Raw genomic sequence first — 19864 nt, 5'->3', positions numbered from 1 at the left:
GTAATTATGTGATTTCACGTCCCAAATCTTTAGCCACGCTAGCGGCAAAGGCTCTATGTACGTATATAGTTGAGTCATCACAGGGATCAGCATGTCAACAGAGGTGACATTGATTGCGTTATGGTGCATTCAGGCTCATATGCACCATAGCATGGTTAACATTTTGTACCCTCTGAACCTCAAAACCCGCCGGACGCATGGAAAATAAACTTCTTCAAACAAACTCTAAAACTGCACAGATTTTCATCTTTCCAACGGTCCTTAAACACATCAAGTGTGATAGACGCTTCTGTCAGAAAACATAACCAAAACTAAGCTTAAATTGCAATATTTCATCAAAAACATTTTATTCTACATGTCTCCTTTCAAATAAATTGTATACTCTAAACCGATCCTGTGAAAAACATGACATCCTGGGCTCCTCAGTGAAACTATGAAGCCATGATTGATTCATCTGAGACCAACAGTCACATAACAAAAACTATTGATTGATTTACAAAATAGTTGTTGATTCATTTTCTATTGATCAACTAAACAAGCTTTTGGTTTTTGAAAGACAGATATTGGATCGGATTGCAATTTCCTTCAGCACATTGGGGCAAAATTCAAGTTAATGATGAAATACCTTCAAAACTAATTACATTCTTATTTAGAATTTAGTTCGCATACTAACAGGGAAAAAAATTGCGATTACGGTATACATAATGCCTGCTGAGCATCAGCATGCTAACATTAGCATTGATCTCATAGAGCCACTAGCATGGCTGTGGACTCTTTTGGTTTGGTACAACTGCAGATTTTCTGTCATGTTCCTCAGCTCGTTACACGTTACATCCCATTAATTTAATGTTCTTTGACTCCTGCTTGGCGGACAACGGTTCCTCACACTATAAAAGATGGTAACTCCGGTGTAGAGGGTTTATGATTGAGCCATTACTATCGTATGGTCCACTCTCTCACTGCTAATGACAACTGGGATCTTTAATGTCCCACCCAAGTCATGAATCACCCAGCCATGCCATATCCTTCGATAGCCCCATTACTGCCGTCTGCATAACATGTAGTGTTCTTTAATGCTCTATAACCTTAACGACATGTGACCTCGGCCATTAGGCCAACCGCTTAGCAAGTTCCACCGGTCATTTAACGAAGCAAAACGTCATTTCATCAGCGTTTTATCACCGGTGCTCGGGTGTATTTCACGGAAAATATCCATTCTTCTCTCAGATCGTTTCTTAGAATAAAGAATTGAGAGTCAAATGGGACAGCCGTTGACGGTTGCCTTTCAGAGAACTTTAAAAGACTTGCAGACAGGAGGAGGAACTAGAAAGGTGAACTCAGTAGAGTGCAGATCTCGCTGAAATGTTTGATTGCATGAATGCAGACGTGTTTATTACAGATTATTTGTATTTCTGCTGGGTGTTTTGAGACTGGCCGCCACTTTTGTGAGATTTTAAACCAGGCTAAAAGCTAAGTCTATATCTGTATTTTAAGTTATCATGTAAGTTTAATATATTATCATTTGACTAAGTAACCATTTAGATTCCCAATATGTGGTCAATTTATCCAAATAAGAGCCTGTTTAGAGATGTTTTCATTTCATCAGAAACATTTTCAGAGATGTTGATGTCAGCTGTTCCTCCGGGGGGGATATTTAGTTATATTTAACTTCTAGACATTTCAGTTATTTATTTATTTATTTATTATTGACAATATGCCAGTATTGGAGTGCCTAAGGCTCTGTGTTCACATAGCACATTTTTCTGGCAGAAAACATCCGCAGGGCGCTGGGAAGCACTTCATTCCAGCGTTTCAAAAAAAAAAAAAATGCTCCTAACTCTAACCACTGTTGAATAAAAGACTAGCATCTCCCATTGGCAACTATATATTTGTTTGAGTCTGTTTTTTGACTCAGATGAGCTTGTCAGCTCTCAATCTGACAGCTTAAACGTTATAGCAATGAGAGACAACATGTGAGGCAATAAAAGCACAATCTCACCAGCAACAATCTGTGTCCGACACGGCAAATCGGCTCCCACAAATGGGCGTTTCCCTTTTTGTCATGATAGTGTGTGTCCAAAATATAAAGTCAACACAGACAGTCATGAGACATCAGACATTTTTCTCCATTTTCTATAGTGATTTCAGCAGCGCTTTTTTGAAAAGTTGAGAGATTTTCAACTTGAAGCGCTCGGAGCAGCCGCACAAAAAAGGCGGAGCTGAGTGCGGCGCCTTTTTTCTCCAAGCTGCCGCATGCTCATTTTCCTCATTGGGAAGAATTGAAAAGAGACGCTTGCTCTCAGAAAAAGTACCGAACTGGACACAGGCCTTCACATGTTAAAGTAAGAGTTGTGAGCAACTTCTGATTTTCAAAATAAATAAGAAAACATAGATATCTATACATTTTCTTTGTCTTACCTTTTGTACGAAAAAAACGTGACCCAAAAAAACTGAGATACATTCAGACCGTTGAATTTTGTGTTTTGTGTTACACCTCTAGAGGAGAGTAAGTGCAGCAGTTTCCATCCTCCTCTCAAGCCTTTCCTCCCCCTCCTCCACTCCCATCCATCTTCATTCAGCTCTAATTGTTAGCTGTTCTGGGCTCCCATTACAATTAGCCGTCCATCTGGGTGGTGGTAGATAGACAGCTCTGGATCTTTCTCAGAGCACAGAGGAAGGAGATGCCACTGGATGCTGTGTGGCAAAGAGAAACACAGACATGTATTCTCTATTCTGCCCTGTCCTTCCCTGTTTTTTACGCATGATCCCAAAAAGAGATCTGACCCATAGTGTTCAATCTGCGGGGGGTTACTCTGCAGTTGCTCCTTATTAGCATAAAAGGTAATAATATCCTCGGGTCTAATTACAAATTCTGAATAGTACTACTTGAAAGGGAGCAAGATTTAAATGGAGAATCACAAAAGGGCAAGTGATACAGAAGGATTAAAAAAAAAAAGAGGAGGTTATGAATTTAAATGAGCTTAACTTTAAGGTGTAGCTATGGTTTTCTCCTGGTTCTATGTTTCTGTGAGTGATGAATATCTGTGACTCACTCAGACGTACATGTATAAGTAGAAACAAAAGCTAAGAGAGTGAGAACACTGGGCCACTCCTACAAAACCAATTATTCTTAAGTAGCAAATACAAGTTATTTAAGAGAATGTGTCACCTTTCACCAGTGTTGTCATACATTTTACTTAATTTTACGTACAAATCAAGCGAAAATAGTTGTTTGATTTAAGAATCACTATGCCTTAATGTGAATTAATCTGGAGTTAGAATATGATGCAGAAATCCATGAAAATAAAAATTTTGTATTTTGCTCACCACATCATCATGCCTTTTTTTTATGTTGTGATTCTAATTGGCATATTTTAGCAACACAAATTTTACAGTATAGTAGCTTTTATGAATATGTAACAGCTCCCTCAAGGTCTTTATGCAAGTAGTAAATCTTATCTGAGCACCCTGTGCAACCAGGGCTTTTACCTTCCAAAGCTAAACTTACTTGTCTGAAATGGAAAATAAAGGCCCTTTAATCAATTAATAAAATCAACAGAGATATGGATGTGAACAAAAAAACTTCAGAAAAGGACAACGTTATCCTTTTACATTTTTATTGTTATCTTTAGAGGCTATTTGCATAAAAACATGATTCAAATGATTCAGAAACATATTATTGTACTTTAATTAAAATATTTGCTTTGATTAAATAATTAATAATTCATATCTTATATCTGTTTTATATTGTCATGAAAATATCTCCTTCAAATAAAAAAGATTTATTTCTATTGGAAAAACTACAATTTTAAAACTACAATATTACATTTGAACATATAATGTTGTAAAATACCTTTGCTCAATACCAATTTTTACTGTTTGGAGCTTGAACGCACCATAATGTAACTGAATGGAACCTCCGTACATTAGCTGTTATCTTCGTTATCAGCAGGACTGTGGTAGCGAGAAATTCTGTTCTTTAAGCGGAAGAGCTGGTCACTGTGATTATTCTGAGCATCATAATGGGAATGAATTAAAATAAAATATGTATCTGATTAAGGTAGTTGCTCCAAGTGTTGCTATGCTGTTAGCTCCGTTAATCAGCAAAGCAGGACTGACTAACTGCTAACAGCTAACGTTAGCGCTCCTCTTTCCAACAAATTTGTTGTTGACAATGCAGCATTATCAGGGATTGTTGACGAGTACGCATTAATGCAAATCTTCCGATAGCATATATCACTGAATATCGACCCCTAATATCACGTTTATTTTACACTTGCGGATCTGACAACTGCAAGAGGGCAAGCATTAATGTCGAACCCTGTTTTAACATCACATACTGGATGTATCCTCTTCTCTATCTCTGTCTCTGTCACATCGTGGAGAGTTTTGCTCTATAAAGTTATTTTTAGCATCTTCATGTTCACTCTTTGTTTCTGTCACAGTTCAGCACTGCTCTGCTGTACTATCAATACTTTATAATGTTGTCCGGTCCCCTGGTACAACAACTGACAATGCTAGATCTGTTACGTTCTCCTCGGATGATTTTCAACAGCAGGACTTGAGGTTCCGCATTAAAAAGTAATTCTTTTTTTCCGCTCTGGTGACGTGTCTGTGAATGAACCATTGGATGAAATGAAGCAGAACAAGTAGCCTTATGTGGTACAACAGGTGGCACTCAACAAGTTGAAACGAATCATTTACTAAAAGTCACTGAGGTTTAGAGGGTTTGATGAATCAGACAGAATATAATAAGTCATGTTCTGCCACTTGAAATATGCCATTCTCATTTAAGCAAACCTGTTGTCAAAAGAGGTGAGAAGCTTTTTTTTATGAATTCATTTAAGTTTCTTCCAGGATTTTTTACTTCTAAATAGCAGATCTTGTAAATCTACTCACGAATATACACCACAGAGACAAATGCAGCTTCACCATGGAGAGTTAGATAGTTATGGATGGTTCTTTTATAAAATGGTTCAACGGTTCCTCATAAATCCGGCCTCGGGTGTAGAGCAGCAGAATATATACAGTACATATCTCTCATTGTTTGTTTCCCATCATTGTTCCTGTGTCTGTGAAAATGTATTTTCTATCGTTACTTTACTGCCTCGTCTTTTTCCCACCTTGACTGGAAATCGTTGTCAGGTTGGACCAGTTGTTGTCCTCAAACTTAGTGAATAGTGAAATGACTGTTGCGGTTCTTGAGCATTACATTGGCTCGGGGCTGACAAGGCAGAAACTAAACAACACTAGAAAGGTGCACTCAGTAGAGAGCAGATCTCCGTCAATGTATCTTCAAAGACCACTGCTGCATTGTGTGTTTGAATGAATACAACCCACAACTGGCCGATGTGCTGTAAGGCGTCGTAAAACATCCTTTATTCAAACTCAAATACAAGCGGCTATGTATGCAGGGAATTGGCTCAAAGTCGTAGTATAAGACATTTCATATAATCTTGCCGAAAACAAAATTTAACTCACCAAGTTGTCTGCCCACTTAGCAGTGGCTGAAAGGAAACAATGTACTCAGCACTGTGTGTACTAGTAGCTCCGTTAGCTGTTGGCTGTTAGCCAAACACACTATCCAAAACCTTGAGAGGAAGTGGACGAGAGGAATACAGCAGTGTTTGTACTGTTTGTTCAGTTAGCTGTTACCCAAACATACCATACAAAACAAAACAAAGTGAACAAGCTAACATCCAGTGTTGTACGCAACCAATGGTTTGTAATGTTTAATAAAACACACTTCATTTAAACTGAAAAACAAGCGGCGATGTACTCAGGAAATCGGCTCGAAGTGGTCTAATGAGACATTTCATATAATCTTGCCAAAAAGTACTAAAACTGTTGTCTGCCTGCTTACAGCGGCAGAGTTGCGGTGAGGTACTCAGCAGGGTGTGTACAAGTAGTTCCGAGACTAGAGAGTTAGGAGTCAGCAGGAAGTCAATGTCAGTTTAAAACAGGCAATAAAAGGTGCTGGGAAAACGAGTGAGTCACCGCAACCGCGAGAGGTCCTTGAACCTATCACGTGATCCTCCTGGAGGAGATAACAATAACATGTCCTTCTCCCTCCCTCCCTCCCTACCTTTCTCTCTCTCCATTCGCTCTAAATCATCTCACTTATTGTTTTTAGCCCTCCCTCAGAAGGTTGAAGTCAAAAGGTGAAGCCGGTTTCTGGCTCAGAGTGTTCTGCCGCTCGAGACAATCAATAGAGTCGTCTGCACTTTGGAAGCAGGCAGACTGAGAAGAGAGTCTGTAGGGGTGTTGACAGAGGACTTCACCGAGGAGGGTCAAGAGTTCTGATATGAATTATGTCCTTGGTGAAAAAACAAAAGAAAACAATAATAACATCCTAAACATCAGCAGCTTGCAGAGCAGAGCTGTACTCGTCTCTATAAAGAGGAGCTAATCCAGGTTTAGCCAAGGTGTTTTGTCTCTGAGTGGTGTTAGTCCGAGGTTAAGCCGTCTTTGCTACAGAAGAACATATCTGTGGACCAGAAGGGTCACAGGACTTGATTTCCACTGAATCAATTATAAAAATCTTGCCTTCACCAACTCCCACACGTGTTATTGTAAAACAAGTAACGGACTTCTTTCCTCGTGGCAGAAATGTCAGCATGTATAAAACTCTTTAGACGAGTGGCAGCTGCAAAACACAAAACTAAACTCTTCCACAGTTATTTAGTTATTTATGTGTTTGTGTGTGTGTGTGTGTGTGTGTGTGTGTGTGTGTGTGTGTGTGTGTGTGTGTGTGTGTGTGTGTGTGTGTACACTTCTGATTCCTCGTCAGATGGTCTCCTCTTTCACTTGTACGGTTCCCAGGCAGGCCCGAGGCAGAACCTAATCTGGTCTCAGAGCTCGATTGCTCCACTTTTCACTCAACCAAATCCTATATAGGCGGTCTCTTTTTTATCAACTTTTATTTTCAGCTTTAAAAATAAAAAATGAACTTCTAACAAAACTTCCTGCAATGCTCAGCGGAGCACGACATGGGAGCAGAGTGGATATGCAGCGTTTTTTCTGATCTTTTCAGGATATATACGCCAATTTAGATGCCTCAACTGGCAGCGAACGGTGTTCAAATGAAGCATTTGTGCCAACTTGCATTCTACAGGGTAATCTTTAGAGTGTGAGTGATCTGAAACCGTGGCTAAAAGAAGGGAAACAAAAGAGGAAAAAAAGGTGTTTGGATACGTGTTTTCAACTTGTGATATTCAACCTCACTATTCTATTCGGTTGGCAGACGTTAGAGTATTTAGGATTTTTGCCAGCTGCTGTTTTTCCCAAGTTTTTTGCTTTTAAGACCAACGGAAAATTAAATGTAAATAACGTGTCATGTGTTCGTGAGATTTTTAATTTTGTTGGTTACACGATTGCTCCCCGTTGTCTTTGCATGAATTCTTCTGGTTACCGATTAGCCAATCAAATTGCTTCTTTTAAAACCATAATTGTAGGATCTTTGAATTTGAATGTAAAGTACTGTAGAGGGACAGCAGACCTGTTCTTCATTGGAAGTATATCTAAAGTGAAACTTCACCCCCAGGTTTGAAACTAAGGCAACCCACTGCTTCATTTAGAAAAATACTTAAAAAGTGAACAAGGGGCTGGGAGACAAAATCACGCCCATTTCTGAATGACGACAGCCTTGATGAAGCGTGAATTATGACAGCTACAGTAGCTTAGAAAATAGAGTTATGATTTGATGGATTAATTGTTTATCTGACCACAAATGAGTCAAGAATAACATCCCGCCATCCCTCCACCTCCTTCCCGCCGCGGGGAGACAACTTTGCCGGGAGGAGAGCAGGCGGACCGTTGCGGTTGTAGCAACTTGAATTCAGCCAGCGCTAACACTAGCTCCTTCTGTCTCCGGAGCGTCCGTCTGCTCTCCTCCCGGCTGGAGGCTCCATAGCGGCGGGGAGCAGAGACCCAACTCTTCCGCTGACCACCATCAAACTGTTTTTCTCATTTTCTGCAACCAGTGTAACATTTTCATGAAAGCACGGTGGAAATCGCAAGCTAATGTTACTGAAAAAGTAAAAACGTTAGACGCTGTGGGCGAGGAGAGGAAGAGCGTCTGATTAGAGGACGATCAAATTCTTTAATGTCATGACATAGATTAGTCCAAAACCGTTGCCTCTATTTCAGAACTGGCCTTAAAGGTTAGGGCTGATTTAAGACTGTATTTTGAGTCATTTGAAACCATGAAATGTCAAATAAATATATTAACACCTGCATTGATGTGTTTCATCAGTAAGTTTTACAGCTTAAAAAACACATGTTTGTGCAGTTCATCTTTAATCGTTTAACAAACCCCTCATGCTGAATCATCTGTTTTCTATGAAGTTTATTATGAGAGGGGTAAAACTGTTATTTATATATTTTGTCATCACAGCAGATACCCAATTTGGCCGCGTAACCTTCCTCATGGTGTTCTCCGTTAATGAGCGCCCGGTGTCCTAGCGCTCCTGTGTGCTCTCAGTGGTGCTTCGGCAGCAATCCAGGCTCAATCTGTGGAGCCTGAAAGCACAGATGGGCCTTCGACACGACCGCCCCGGATCCAAAAGGGGCCCCGGGAATCTATCGGAGTGCTGCATAAACAGATTCAATCTGGCGGGACATGTTCTTAACATCCCCCCTTCAATTACCCCATGCGCTGCCTGGCAACCATCGCCACTGTCACGGCATTGGCCGGTACACAATGCCAGGTCATAAAGACGGGGTTATCCCAAAAGGCCTGCGGGGAATGCAGCGCCAGCACAAACATACATAGGTGTTTGAGTGTGAGGGGCACGACGACAGCGAGGGAAAAGTTGTCAAGGAGAGCCAGAGGGAGGGTGAGAGAGACAAAAAGATAAAAAGATGAAAGAGAACGGGAGAGAGTAAACAACTTGGAGGGAGTTGGGTTTGTGCTTTTGAGGCTAGCTTGGCTGCTGTGTGTGTGTGTGTGTGTGTGTGTGTGTGTGTGTGTGTGTGTGTGTGTGTGTGTGTGTGTGTGTGTGTGTGTGTGTGTGTGTGTGTGTGTGTGCATGTGTCCACGTGCACTCCTGTTTATCTCCGCCTCTGTTTAGATTACTAAATCTCAGCGTGAGCTACCTGCAGGGTTAACAAACACCAACGACGTGTTCTAAATGAAACTCAAGTGAGGGGATGATCTTAGATTACCATACATCACCATACTCTCACTGAGCCAGGTATCTCTGCTGCTGCTCTGTAAGGCTCGTATGTATATGTATGGAAATCCAAGCACACATGGAGATGTGCAAACCCACAGCCACACACTCAATTAACCCCCCAGCGGTGCATGGGCCCCCATACTAAACAGGCATCATTTACACAGCTCACACGATCCTCCTACAAATTTCCCCCTCAATGAATCCGTCTTTCCGTTTTTAAAAATGCAGAATGCAAAGCAACGGAAAACACACACACACACACACACACACACACACACACACACACACACACACACACACACACACACACACACACACACACTTTGTAGCTGCAGCTCTTGACTTTGACAGGGAAATAGCTGGCCTTTGAGAAGTGAGTGACTCCGATTACACTCTCCTGTAAGAGCAGTTGTTCTGGTCACAGAGATTTATTGAGATGCTCATTTTTCATTTTTCACACAGGCCCGTGTACAGAAACGAAGGCGCAGTCAGACGTTTTTTTTTTTTACACACATTCATTGCACACATTGCGCTTCGGGTGGAGCAGAAACCGGGACATTGGAGCACAATCCTTCCCCTGTGTCAAAACTACTGATGCATTAAGGATTCACTCCAAGGACCTAAGTAATCTGCTCCCCCTCGTATTCCTTCACTACTTCTTGTTCATCTCTGTCGCTGACTGCCTCACAGGAGACCTTTGACAGCGTGAGCGATAGAGAAGGAGAGGAGGAGGCTGGAGAGTGCGCTAACCGTGCAGTACAGGTCTGATGACCAAAGATGCATTTAAGCCAACGCTAGCAATGTAAAGAATTATGAGCCCGGACTCTTGCTTGATTTATTTTGCCAAAGAAATACGCTGACATAGCAGCACAGAAACAGTCCAAACAAGAAAAGGCGCACTCAGCAGAGATCTCCACCAGGTGTGTCCGCAAAAACCCCTGCTGTGTGATTAAATCAATTTAACTCACGATTGGCTGATACACATTGGCAATGAGGCGTCGTAAAACACACTTCATTTAAACTCTGAAATAAGCAGCGATGTATGCAGGCAATTGGCTCGAAGTCTCCGTATAAGACTTGGCATACAATCTTACCAAATAGAACTCCCTAGCTGTCTGCCCGCATAGCAGCAACTGAGTGGCAGCTGTATACTCAGCAGTGTGTGTACTGGTGGTTCCGTTAGCCACACACACCATCCAAAACCAGAAGGTAAAATGCAGAGCAGTTGCCGTGAAGTACTCAACAGTGTATGTCCTGGTAGTTCTGTTAGCTCTTAGCTGTTAGTCAAACAAAAAAATAAAAAAAAATAAAAGTGAGCTGCAGAGCAGTTGCCGTGAAGTACTCAGCAGTGTGTGCACTGGTAGTTCTGTTAGCTGTTAGCCAAACACACCGTCAAAAACCCTTTGTGTCCAGAGTCGCGGCTGGAGGTCGGCGATGCACTCAGCTGTGTTATCAGTACCGCCCCCTACCAGATGGGGCCAGTTAAGAGTAGCGAGTGAGGCGTCAGCAGGCAGTCGATGGCAGTATAAAATAGGCATAAAAGGTTGGGGTTTTTTTTGTGTGAGTCACTGCAAACACGAGAGGTCCTTTAGCATGCAGCCATAACTGTCCACCCAGGATATAATGTTTGTTTCAGCAGAATGTTATATTAGCCGCGGACAGACATAGAGGTGCACACCCACACATGCAATCGATCACACGATCCTGCTGGCGGCGATAATAAATTGAATTCAACATTTTAAATGCACGTAGCTGCCTAATGCATAGAGGCGTGGGTCCTGGCTTCCTCTCGCCCTCTGATTCCTAGAAGAATGTGTAATACCGTGTAGTCACCATGAATCATTCATACGCATCACAGGAGATCAGAGTGAATTCATCACAGGAGATCAGAGCGAATGTTTTAGAAGCACATGTTTGATATCTTAGTTTGGATCTATATATCTTATCTAATCAAGCATGAGAAAGTACTGTAGCTCTAATAAGTGGGATGTGTGTCAGGTGATCATCACCATCATTCTGAGGAAAGATGTGGTGAAGGACGCTAACTAACTTAAGGTGGTTTTCTTTGGTCTCGTTTCAGAAAGCCCGCTTGGCCAGGATACGAATAGCCAAGGAGGGAACCTCCAACGCCTTCCTCCACAGCAAACGCAACGGCCTGTTCAACGAAGCTCTGGAGTTCACGGTAAGACCAGCCTCTGAACCGCAGCGCCTCAGGGTCACCCAGCCACGTATGACATATTTACATTTATCCATCTCTTTAACTGACAAACCTGGAAAGTCTGACTTCTGCTTCTCCTTGAAAAACACTTCTGAGGATTTCAGAGCAGGCAATAATAATCAAGTCTTTGGATGCAGGCCTTGCTTTCCCCTCCTTGAATTATCAGTTCTTAGAATGCGGCCTTGGCGTCCCATCAGAGCAGCTGACTGTGATCTCATTTGTAATGTGAGCTCTTTGAGCCCAGCTGCCTGGCTGAGGAACACGCTCCAGGGCAACGCAGCAGGAAAAATGTAAACACAACTCAAGGATGTTTCTCGCTTCAGCAAAATGTTTGCGGTTCACAGGCGCTATAGTGGCCCGGGGGCTGACATGGCGCAAAAACAAAAACAAGTGCTTCTTCCTCCCTCTCCCCATCTCCCTCTCTCTCTTCAGAAGCAATGTTAGGACAGAATCAGAATGGCACCGGTGCTTACACTCACGCTGGGTTGAATAATGCATTGGATTCATATCGATTTCTTTAAGAGACAATATGCTGCAGAGTTGTTTATATATATGTGTGGTTAAGTTCCCATTTATCTTAACTGGAATCACAGGGCCGAGAGTAAAGCCAGCCTGCACAGTATTTACTGAATGATCATGTTGCTTTATTGAATGTTTGCTTTTGAGATTATTTCTCGAGACAACAGTGTTGAGAGAAAGCTCAAAGAGTGACAATGAGTTACAAAGTTTGGAAAAGTCCTATATATAAAAACAAGTGCACTCTTTTTGCCGTTTGTTTTATTCATGAGGCCAGAAAAAAAGAAAATCGATGTATTTTGAATTTATAGTACTAGTATTCCTATGAAGATGTGTCTCTATTAAGGGTTTAATTCATTGCAGAGACTACTGCACTAGCGTATTTTATAGTTAAATTAATAATAAGGTTGGTATTTTTTAATTCACTTTATAGAGCAAAGCATGTCTCTTCAGTATGCTCTGATTTTACCTCTTTACTAACAAGCAAAGAATTAAAGGACGAATTAGTTGGCGAGGGACTGAGAAATGAAACCACGCCCACTTCTTTACGACGTAAGCCTTGATGTGGTGTCTATAAACATGACAGCCATAGTAGCTTACAAAACAGCGACACGATTTAATGGATTTACTGTTTATCAGACCACAAGAGTCACAAGAGACAACGTTACACCCTCGCTGGGAGACTACCTCACAGGGAAGAGAGCCGACGTCAGATCCAGAAACTTAAATTTAGCCAGCGCTAATACTAGCTCCTCCGTCTCCGGAGCACCGGTCTGCTCTCCTCCCGGCAGGAGTCTCCATAGCTGCCAGGAGCAGAGGCCAAGCTCTGCCGCTGACCACTAGCAAACTGTTCTGCTCCTTTTCTGTAACCAGTGAAACGTTAGCATGAAAACATGGTGGAATTAATCATTATAATATGAATAATACATTGTATTTGTATAGCACTTTAGAAAAAGGTACTCAAAAGGTACTTTACATGGTGAAAACAGAAACAATAAAAGCAATAACATTGTACACAAGGCAGAGAATTCCAAAGCTGACGTTAGCTAGCTAACTAGCCAGCTGCTAAATGGGTAAAATTTAACAACTCAATAGCTTCATCTTCACACTCTTGGCACAGCGTAGGAAAATAACATTTCTATATCCAGATAATCAGTCATTAACTTTGATTCACCAGATGTTGTAATGTGCTCATAGATTAATTTAAAATCAACTGAGAGGAGAGAACAGACGTGTGCTGTGAATTTAAAACTGAAAAAGTGAAAACGATAGATGATGTGGGGAGAAGAGAAGAGGGGGGTCTGATTAGAGGGCGTTAATATACTTATATTTCATTACGTAGATGAGTCCCAAACGGTAGACTCAACCTCAGAACTAACCTTGAAAGATTAAAGTTGATTTAAAACAGTACATGGTGTTCTCAACCATGAAATGCAGATTTTTATAAAAAGAAATGTCAACATTAACACAAGCGTTGATGCGTTTTATCACAGTACATTCATATCATTTGGTTCACAGCTTTAAAAGCAATTAGTCTTTATCATGTAAACCACAATGAAATATTTTTTTCCTCCATATATTCTGCTCTAAAGCTCAGAAGTAATTAGTAATTGTGTAATTTGTCCTGTATCACGTGTCACTGCTTGTCGAGAGACTGGCTGCTTACGTTCAAACAGTTATCAGCGTTGTTTAAAGATTAATGCCTGCTCAATAAAATATTCATTGCTGTCCAACTTAAGTTTAATTTAAAAGGCGGCAGTTTAGCAACAACATGCACAGCAGATCAAGGTGTTTCTTACAGTATGGTGGCCGCCTGCAGACAGAACGCTGACACGGGGTCTCTGAGGCATGTATATAGAAAGACAGAAATATCTCTGAACAGCTGCTTTAAGCTACAGAAAAGCAGCTGAACACAGGTGAGCAGCCTCGGCGCCGAAAAACAAACCAAGAAAAGAAACGTAACGCTCTCAGTTAAGACTGAAAAATTGCTCCCACAAATCCTCCGAAACATGGCATTTTACTGGGCTTACGGCGGTGCTGTGGAGCGTTGCAGGATCAGGTGTTTTTGTTGGCTTTGTTTTTTTCTTTTTTTATAAACAGCATCAACCACAGATTCTTCTGGAGGAAGACTGACGCAACGCACTGAAAGTCTATACATGTGAAACGCTGACAAGAACAATGAAGGCATTCTGCAATAAAGTGACATGAAATCTTCCCAGGCTCAAGAGAGCTGTTATGGCCAATATTTATAATTATAATGGGGAGTGATCTGTGTTTTAGCTCTTCTCCGAACCCGACTGAGATGTTTGGATGTTTAAGGATATTAAACTTCAAATGCTGTCTGCAAATATTCTGGTAAATATGAATGAAAAGGTGGGAGAAAGAGAGTACATAAAGCAAACAGATGATTATAGCATAACAATGTTAATGATTATGAATATGTCTTGTGTTTTTCTACAAAACCTGACGGTTAAATAAAGAATACAAACATACTGTACTGACAGAAATACGCATAAACTGCTGAATATTAACAATCATATGTTGTTCTTGCTGGTTTCTGTACTTTCTCCTCAGCAGTCCTCTTATTCTGACTCACCTTCGTATCTTGAACCACCACAGAAATAGAAACAGCGCCCACTTGTTTCATGCATAAATAAACACTGAGAATACAAAATATATATATTCATGGTAAACAGGTCATTAATCAGTTGCCGTGTAGCCGGCCTTTGCAAGGAACGAGTGATTTTCCCTCCTGGATCAGATCAATGCATCGGCTCCACTGATGCATTGATCTGCATCAGTGGAGCCCATGCATTGCTGCAGACATGCCTCCATTAATCACTCTAGTAGTGACCACTGTATGTTTTCACTGCTGAACTTTGACCTCTGGTAAAAACTCTATCTGTCTCTTTTGTCTCCCTCTCCAACCGAAGCAACTTCCGTACAAGATGAATCTTTCAGATCAGGTACACGGACAGCAGCCGGCCGCGCACCTCCCACATCTGATTAGTGTTGTCCTTTAAAAGAAAATATACTGTAGCGTAGCACTCATTGTGTGTGTGTGTGTGTGTGTGTGTGTGTGTGTGTGTGTGTGTGTGTGTGTGTGTGTCTTACAGAATTCCACTGAGGAGGAGCAGCGGTTAAGCAAGTCCCCGTCTCTACTAGAGAGCCAGCACCACCACCTGCTGCACTGTCTGGAGAAAACCACCGTGAGTGCTTCTTATGTTAACCCTCTGAACACAAAGCAGTTATTTTGCTTCCTGTTATATTTTTAATCTGTGTGTCTTTGTCTATGGAAACAGAACAATAATGACTAGAAGTAGAGAGAAGTCAAAAATGTCTTTAGTGCAGAATAATACAGTTACAATGACATAAATCATAAAAAAGAAAAAAACGCAAGTTGAAAATCTTTGATAATTTATTTTACAAAAATTGGAAATAATATAATCCATTTATCAACATGTTTCAAAGTGTCCACAAGCATTTCCAATGTTGGAAGAAAAATGGAGGCTCTACATGATATATATATTTAACTATTTCCATTTTTACAGCCTCTACTCTCCTCTCTGCTCTGTGTTCAGCAAACTGAAGTTCAGTTAAAGTATCACAGATTTTTTGTCACATGTTGGTCTCAGTAGAATCAATCATGGCTTCCTGGTTGAACTGAAGAGCTCAGAATTGTATGATTTTTACAAAATCTGCTTAAAGCAAAAGGTTTACTCTGGGCGAGATCTTAAATGAGACGTGTAGAGTAGAATGTTTTTAAAGAAATGTCACAATTTTAAGCTTCATTTTGGTTGCTTTTTCTGATAGAAGCGTTCATTGCAAATTATGTGTTCAAGGACTGTCGGAAAGATTAAAAATCTGAGGATATTTACGTGTTTTACAGCTTCAGGCTGTGATAAACGTATTTTGGGCAACTGTTTCAATCCAGGCTATAGGTTTCAGAGGGTTAATAATATCACAGTAATATCTCTGCTATTGTTAAATCAAAACAATGTACACAACCTTTGTTTTTCTTCCCTGACTCACACAGAAATGGAGGTCAAATGGTGTCAATTCTGAGATAATAATTTGATATCAGGATAAACACCCACATTGTTCGATCATCCATAGGTTTCTGTCTGGCTGTGGCTCATTAGGTGAAAATAACTGACAGCCAGGCTTAATATGATCTACAACGTGTATGTGTGTATGTGTGTGCATGAGCAAGTTCAGCCCACTGTGGCGTGATGTCTGCTACACTGCATTACCTTTATGATACACACTCGTCTGTACGTACGATGTGATACAGACGTCTGCTTCAGCCTGACAAAACAAAAGAATTACACATGAGCTGCTGCACACGCTCATCCACACACACTGCTCGTCGGCCGGATTTGTGAAAACGGGCAACATGGAGGTCGAAGAGACTGTAAAGTTCAACCTGAAACAACAGATCTGTTTTTGGATTCAAGAAGACGTCAATGAAGAGGGAAACATATTAAATAGTTCGTTTTTTTGTAATTAAATAACCAAAAATATTAACTTTTCATTGGCCTTTGCAATTGTATGTGCAAAAGTTGCATGCAGAATGCATTCATTTGGAACGTACTACTTCATCAAAACACCTTGACCTTTGACCCCCCTGCTCATATATCCACTGAGCAAAGGATTGTGGGTCAGAATAGCTAGAAACGCATGCTGGGTTGCGTTCTGTGAAATGTGATTGTATGCAGATGACATCCTGCTTTTTCTGGCATTTGACACACTATGATTTGGGACTTATTAAATATTTTGGTAGTGTGAGTATTTATACATCCAGCGGAGGAGTCATGTTTGTGTCCACCAAAACATAATTCAATAAATCAATAATTCTTTGTGGGTTCATTGCTCCGAGTGACCTCTTTCCCATATAAGAGGTCATGTGTTGATAGTAGCTATAGACAACCTTAAGAAACTTAATATGTAATATTGACTGAGCTACGATGCAAAAGACTAACAAATATTGCATGCACACGTCTAAATATGAACAAATGACTTATTCTCAGATGAGTTATTGACCCAGGCAAATATGAAACAGTCTATATCCAGTCATATCCAGCACATGGTCATACATTTAAATGTAGTAAATGTCACATCTTGTTTTATGACTCTGTCTCTCTCTTCCTCTTTGTCTCTAGAACCACGAGTTTGTGGACGAGCAGTATTACCAGCAGAGCTACCTGGAGGCGGGGCTGCAGAATTACCCGTCCAGAAGCCCCTCCCTCTCCAGCCGAGATGGCGTGACGGGCACGTGCTGCAGCCGCCGCAGCAAGAAGCACCACACCCCTTTACAGAACGCCAGCGGCCCAGCACACATGCAGCCTTTGACGCACGCACACGCCCACCAACGGGGCCTGCAGGAGCTCAGCACCATCCACATCCAGCCCCTCAGCACCAGGTGAGCTACGACGGGGAAGTGATTCATTCTTATACAAAATGTGCAAAAGCATACTGACCACCACTCCTCAAAAGGTCCACCAGGATAAAAAAATAATAGAGAGAACTTTGCATCAGCGCACCAGAAGAAAACAGCTTATTTACTTCTACAAAAGGTTCAAAAGAGCTCTGATAACCACAATTTGCATATGGCGATTAAGAAAAGAGAGAGAAATATTGGTGTCAGCGCACCAGTAGAAAACAGCTTGTTCACTTGTATGTACAAAAGTGCACCAATAACCAAACACATTGAGTATATGGTGCAGTCTAGAATTAAGAAGAAGAGAGAGATGTATTGTGTCAGCGCACCTGTAGAAAACAGCAAAATCACTCCTCCAAAATGCCCAAAAGCGCACCAATATCCACACAAAATGAGCGTCTGGCAACAGCGCACCAAAATAGGAAAGAAAAAGGGAGAAATATTGGTGTCAGTGCACCCGTAGAAAACAACATATTTACATTTAGAAAATGTGCAAAAGCGCATCAATAAACACACAATGAGCATCTGGCGCCGGCGCACCAGGATAAAGAAAAACTGAAGGACGTGTTGGAGTCAGTAAAGAAAGTAGGCTCACATCAGACAACATCCACAAAGCAAACAACACGGTTAAATAGTTAAAACAAATAAACATATGTTAGGGCTGTGCAGAATGTTATTTCTTACATTCAAAGCTTCATTAGAAAACCTCAATAGAAGTCTGTCGTCATATTTTATGATGTCATCAACCTAAACAAATGAGTCACTACAATTTTGTAGTTTTTATAATGATATTAATGGTGCTGTTAGAATGGCACTACACTAGCCCTTTTTGTCCCCACAATGACAATAATGTTTTTGAAAGACTAAATACCAACACAAATGGATTAAAGCAGAATATTTTGTTTGATAAAAACATCTGGTGAATTTTGGAAATGATAACATCAATTTTTGTTTTCCTAATAAAGTTTGACTTTTGGTCTAAAACAATTACAGAGACGACTGACTTTGCAATATTTCTGCAAGTTAATGATACAAATAATTTGAATGTCAACATTATGAATTTCCAACTAATGGAACAGCCCTGTATGTATTTATGTATTCATACTTTCTAAAGGGGGCTTACTGTATTTGTAGACAAAGATGTCGATGAAGTCCTCCTTGTTCAGTGTATTCCTCCGTTTCATAACTCTTTCCTTTTCAACGTCAATATGAGCCAAAGATGAAAACCTGGTGAGATGATAGAAGGTCAAGTTTAGACCAGATTCAGAAGTCTTTAGTCTGCTGAAAATGATTGTCTGTGAAAACAATAAACTGCTGAACGGACTTCATTACTTGGACAGTTTGTGAGCAGTATAATCCCATTATATCTGACTTTAATCTGATCAGATCAAAGAATTTTGCAAATATGAGCTGACATTTTGGCAACTAAACCAAGAACATTCATTTATTTTACTTTTGTTATTAAATCTGATTCGACAAAAACAAGTAAATAAATTATTTGGTGAAGAAAGAGCCTGGACGACGTTCATCCAAGGGTGTAAAAAATATAAAATAAATACCCAGAACTGTACACACTTTTTTTTGACGTTGTCATTGTAACGTGAAATGTTTTTATCACCGTTTCAAGCCCTGACAGTCTAAAAGTTTACACTGACACATTAAGGATTATTTACACAGCTGGTCTTATTTAATCTTATTATTGAATAAAATTGTACACGATATGTTTTCACGCTGTCATGGTAACCTGCTATGTTACATCAAAGTGCTGTCCCATTCATATTTACACCATTTAAAGCCCTGAAAGTCTCTCACACTAAACCATCTAACAGGTGGGGTCATTTATGTCATATACATTGAATGTGTTGTATCTCTGTTATGCTGCTCATTCTGTACACATGACATCTATTGCATTCTGTCCATCCTGGGAGAAGGATCCCTCCTCTGTCGTTCTCCCAGAGGTTTCTTCCTTTTTTCTCCCTGTTAAAGGGGTTTTTAGGGGAGTTTTTCCTGTGCCGATGTGAGGGAAGGACAGAGGATGTGAGGGTGTAAGGACAGAGGATGTGAGGGTGTAAGGACAGAGGATGTGAGGGTCTAAGGACAGAGGATGTGAGGGTGTAAGGACAGAGGATGTGAGGGTGTAAGGACAGAGGATGTGAGGGTCTAAGGACAGAGGATGTGAGGGTGTAAGGACAGAGGATGTGAGGGTCTAAGGACAGAGGATGTGAGGGTGTAAGGACAGAGGATGTGAGGGTGTAAGGACAGAGGATGTGAGGGTCTAAGGACAGAGGAGGTGAGGGTGTAAGGACAGAGGATGTGAGGGTCTAAGGACAGAGATGTGAGGGTGTAAGGACAGAGGATGTGAGGGACTAAGGACAGAGGATGTGAGGGTGTAAGGACAGAGGATGTGAGGGTGTAAGGACAGAGGATGTGAGGGTGTAAGGACAGAGGATGTGAGGGTGTAAGGACAGAGGATGTGAGGGTGTAAGGACAGAGGATGTGAGGGTGTAAGGACAG

The 19864-nt window shown here is 40.9% G+C and overlaps 1 protein-coding gene across 2 annotated transcripts in view; it reads left to right on the top strand.

Moving 5' to 3' along the window:
- The window catches only part of LOC129099813 (potassium voltage-gated channel subfamily D member 3-like), a 111747-nt gene that overhangs the window by 90367 nt on the left and 1516 nt on the right, over window positions 1-19864 (top strand). Inside the window, exons 3-5 of one of the 2 annotated variants that reach the window (XM_054609199.1) lie at window positions 11257-11358; window positions 15027-15119; window positions 17073-17332. In XM_054609199.1, the coding sequence (XP_054465174.1) occupies window positions 11257-11358; window positions 15027-15119; window positions 17073-17332 (455 nt within the window). Of the gene's footprint in view, window positions 1-11256; window positions 11368-15026; window positions 15120-17072; window positions 17333-19864 lie in introns of both variants that reach the window. The other variant, XM_054609200.1, reaches the window with a different exon arrangement.

This window comes from Anoplopoma fimbria, chromosome 12 (genome assembly GCF_027596085.1).
Source record: "Anoplopoma fimbria isolate UVic2021 breed Golden Eagle Sablefish chromosome 12, Afim_UVic_2022, whole genome shotgun sequence".
NCBI lineage: Eukaryota > Metazoa > Chordata > Actinopteri > Perciformes > Anoplopomatidae > Anoplopoma > Anoplopoma fimbria.
Note: the sequence above shows the minus strand (reverse complement) of the source record. Positions and strands in the feature narration are given on the sequence as shown.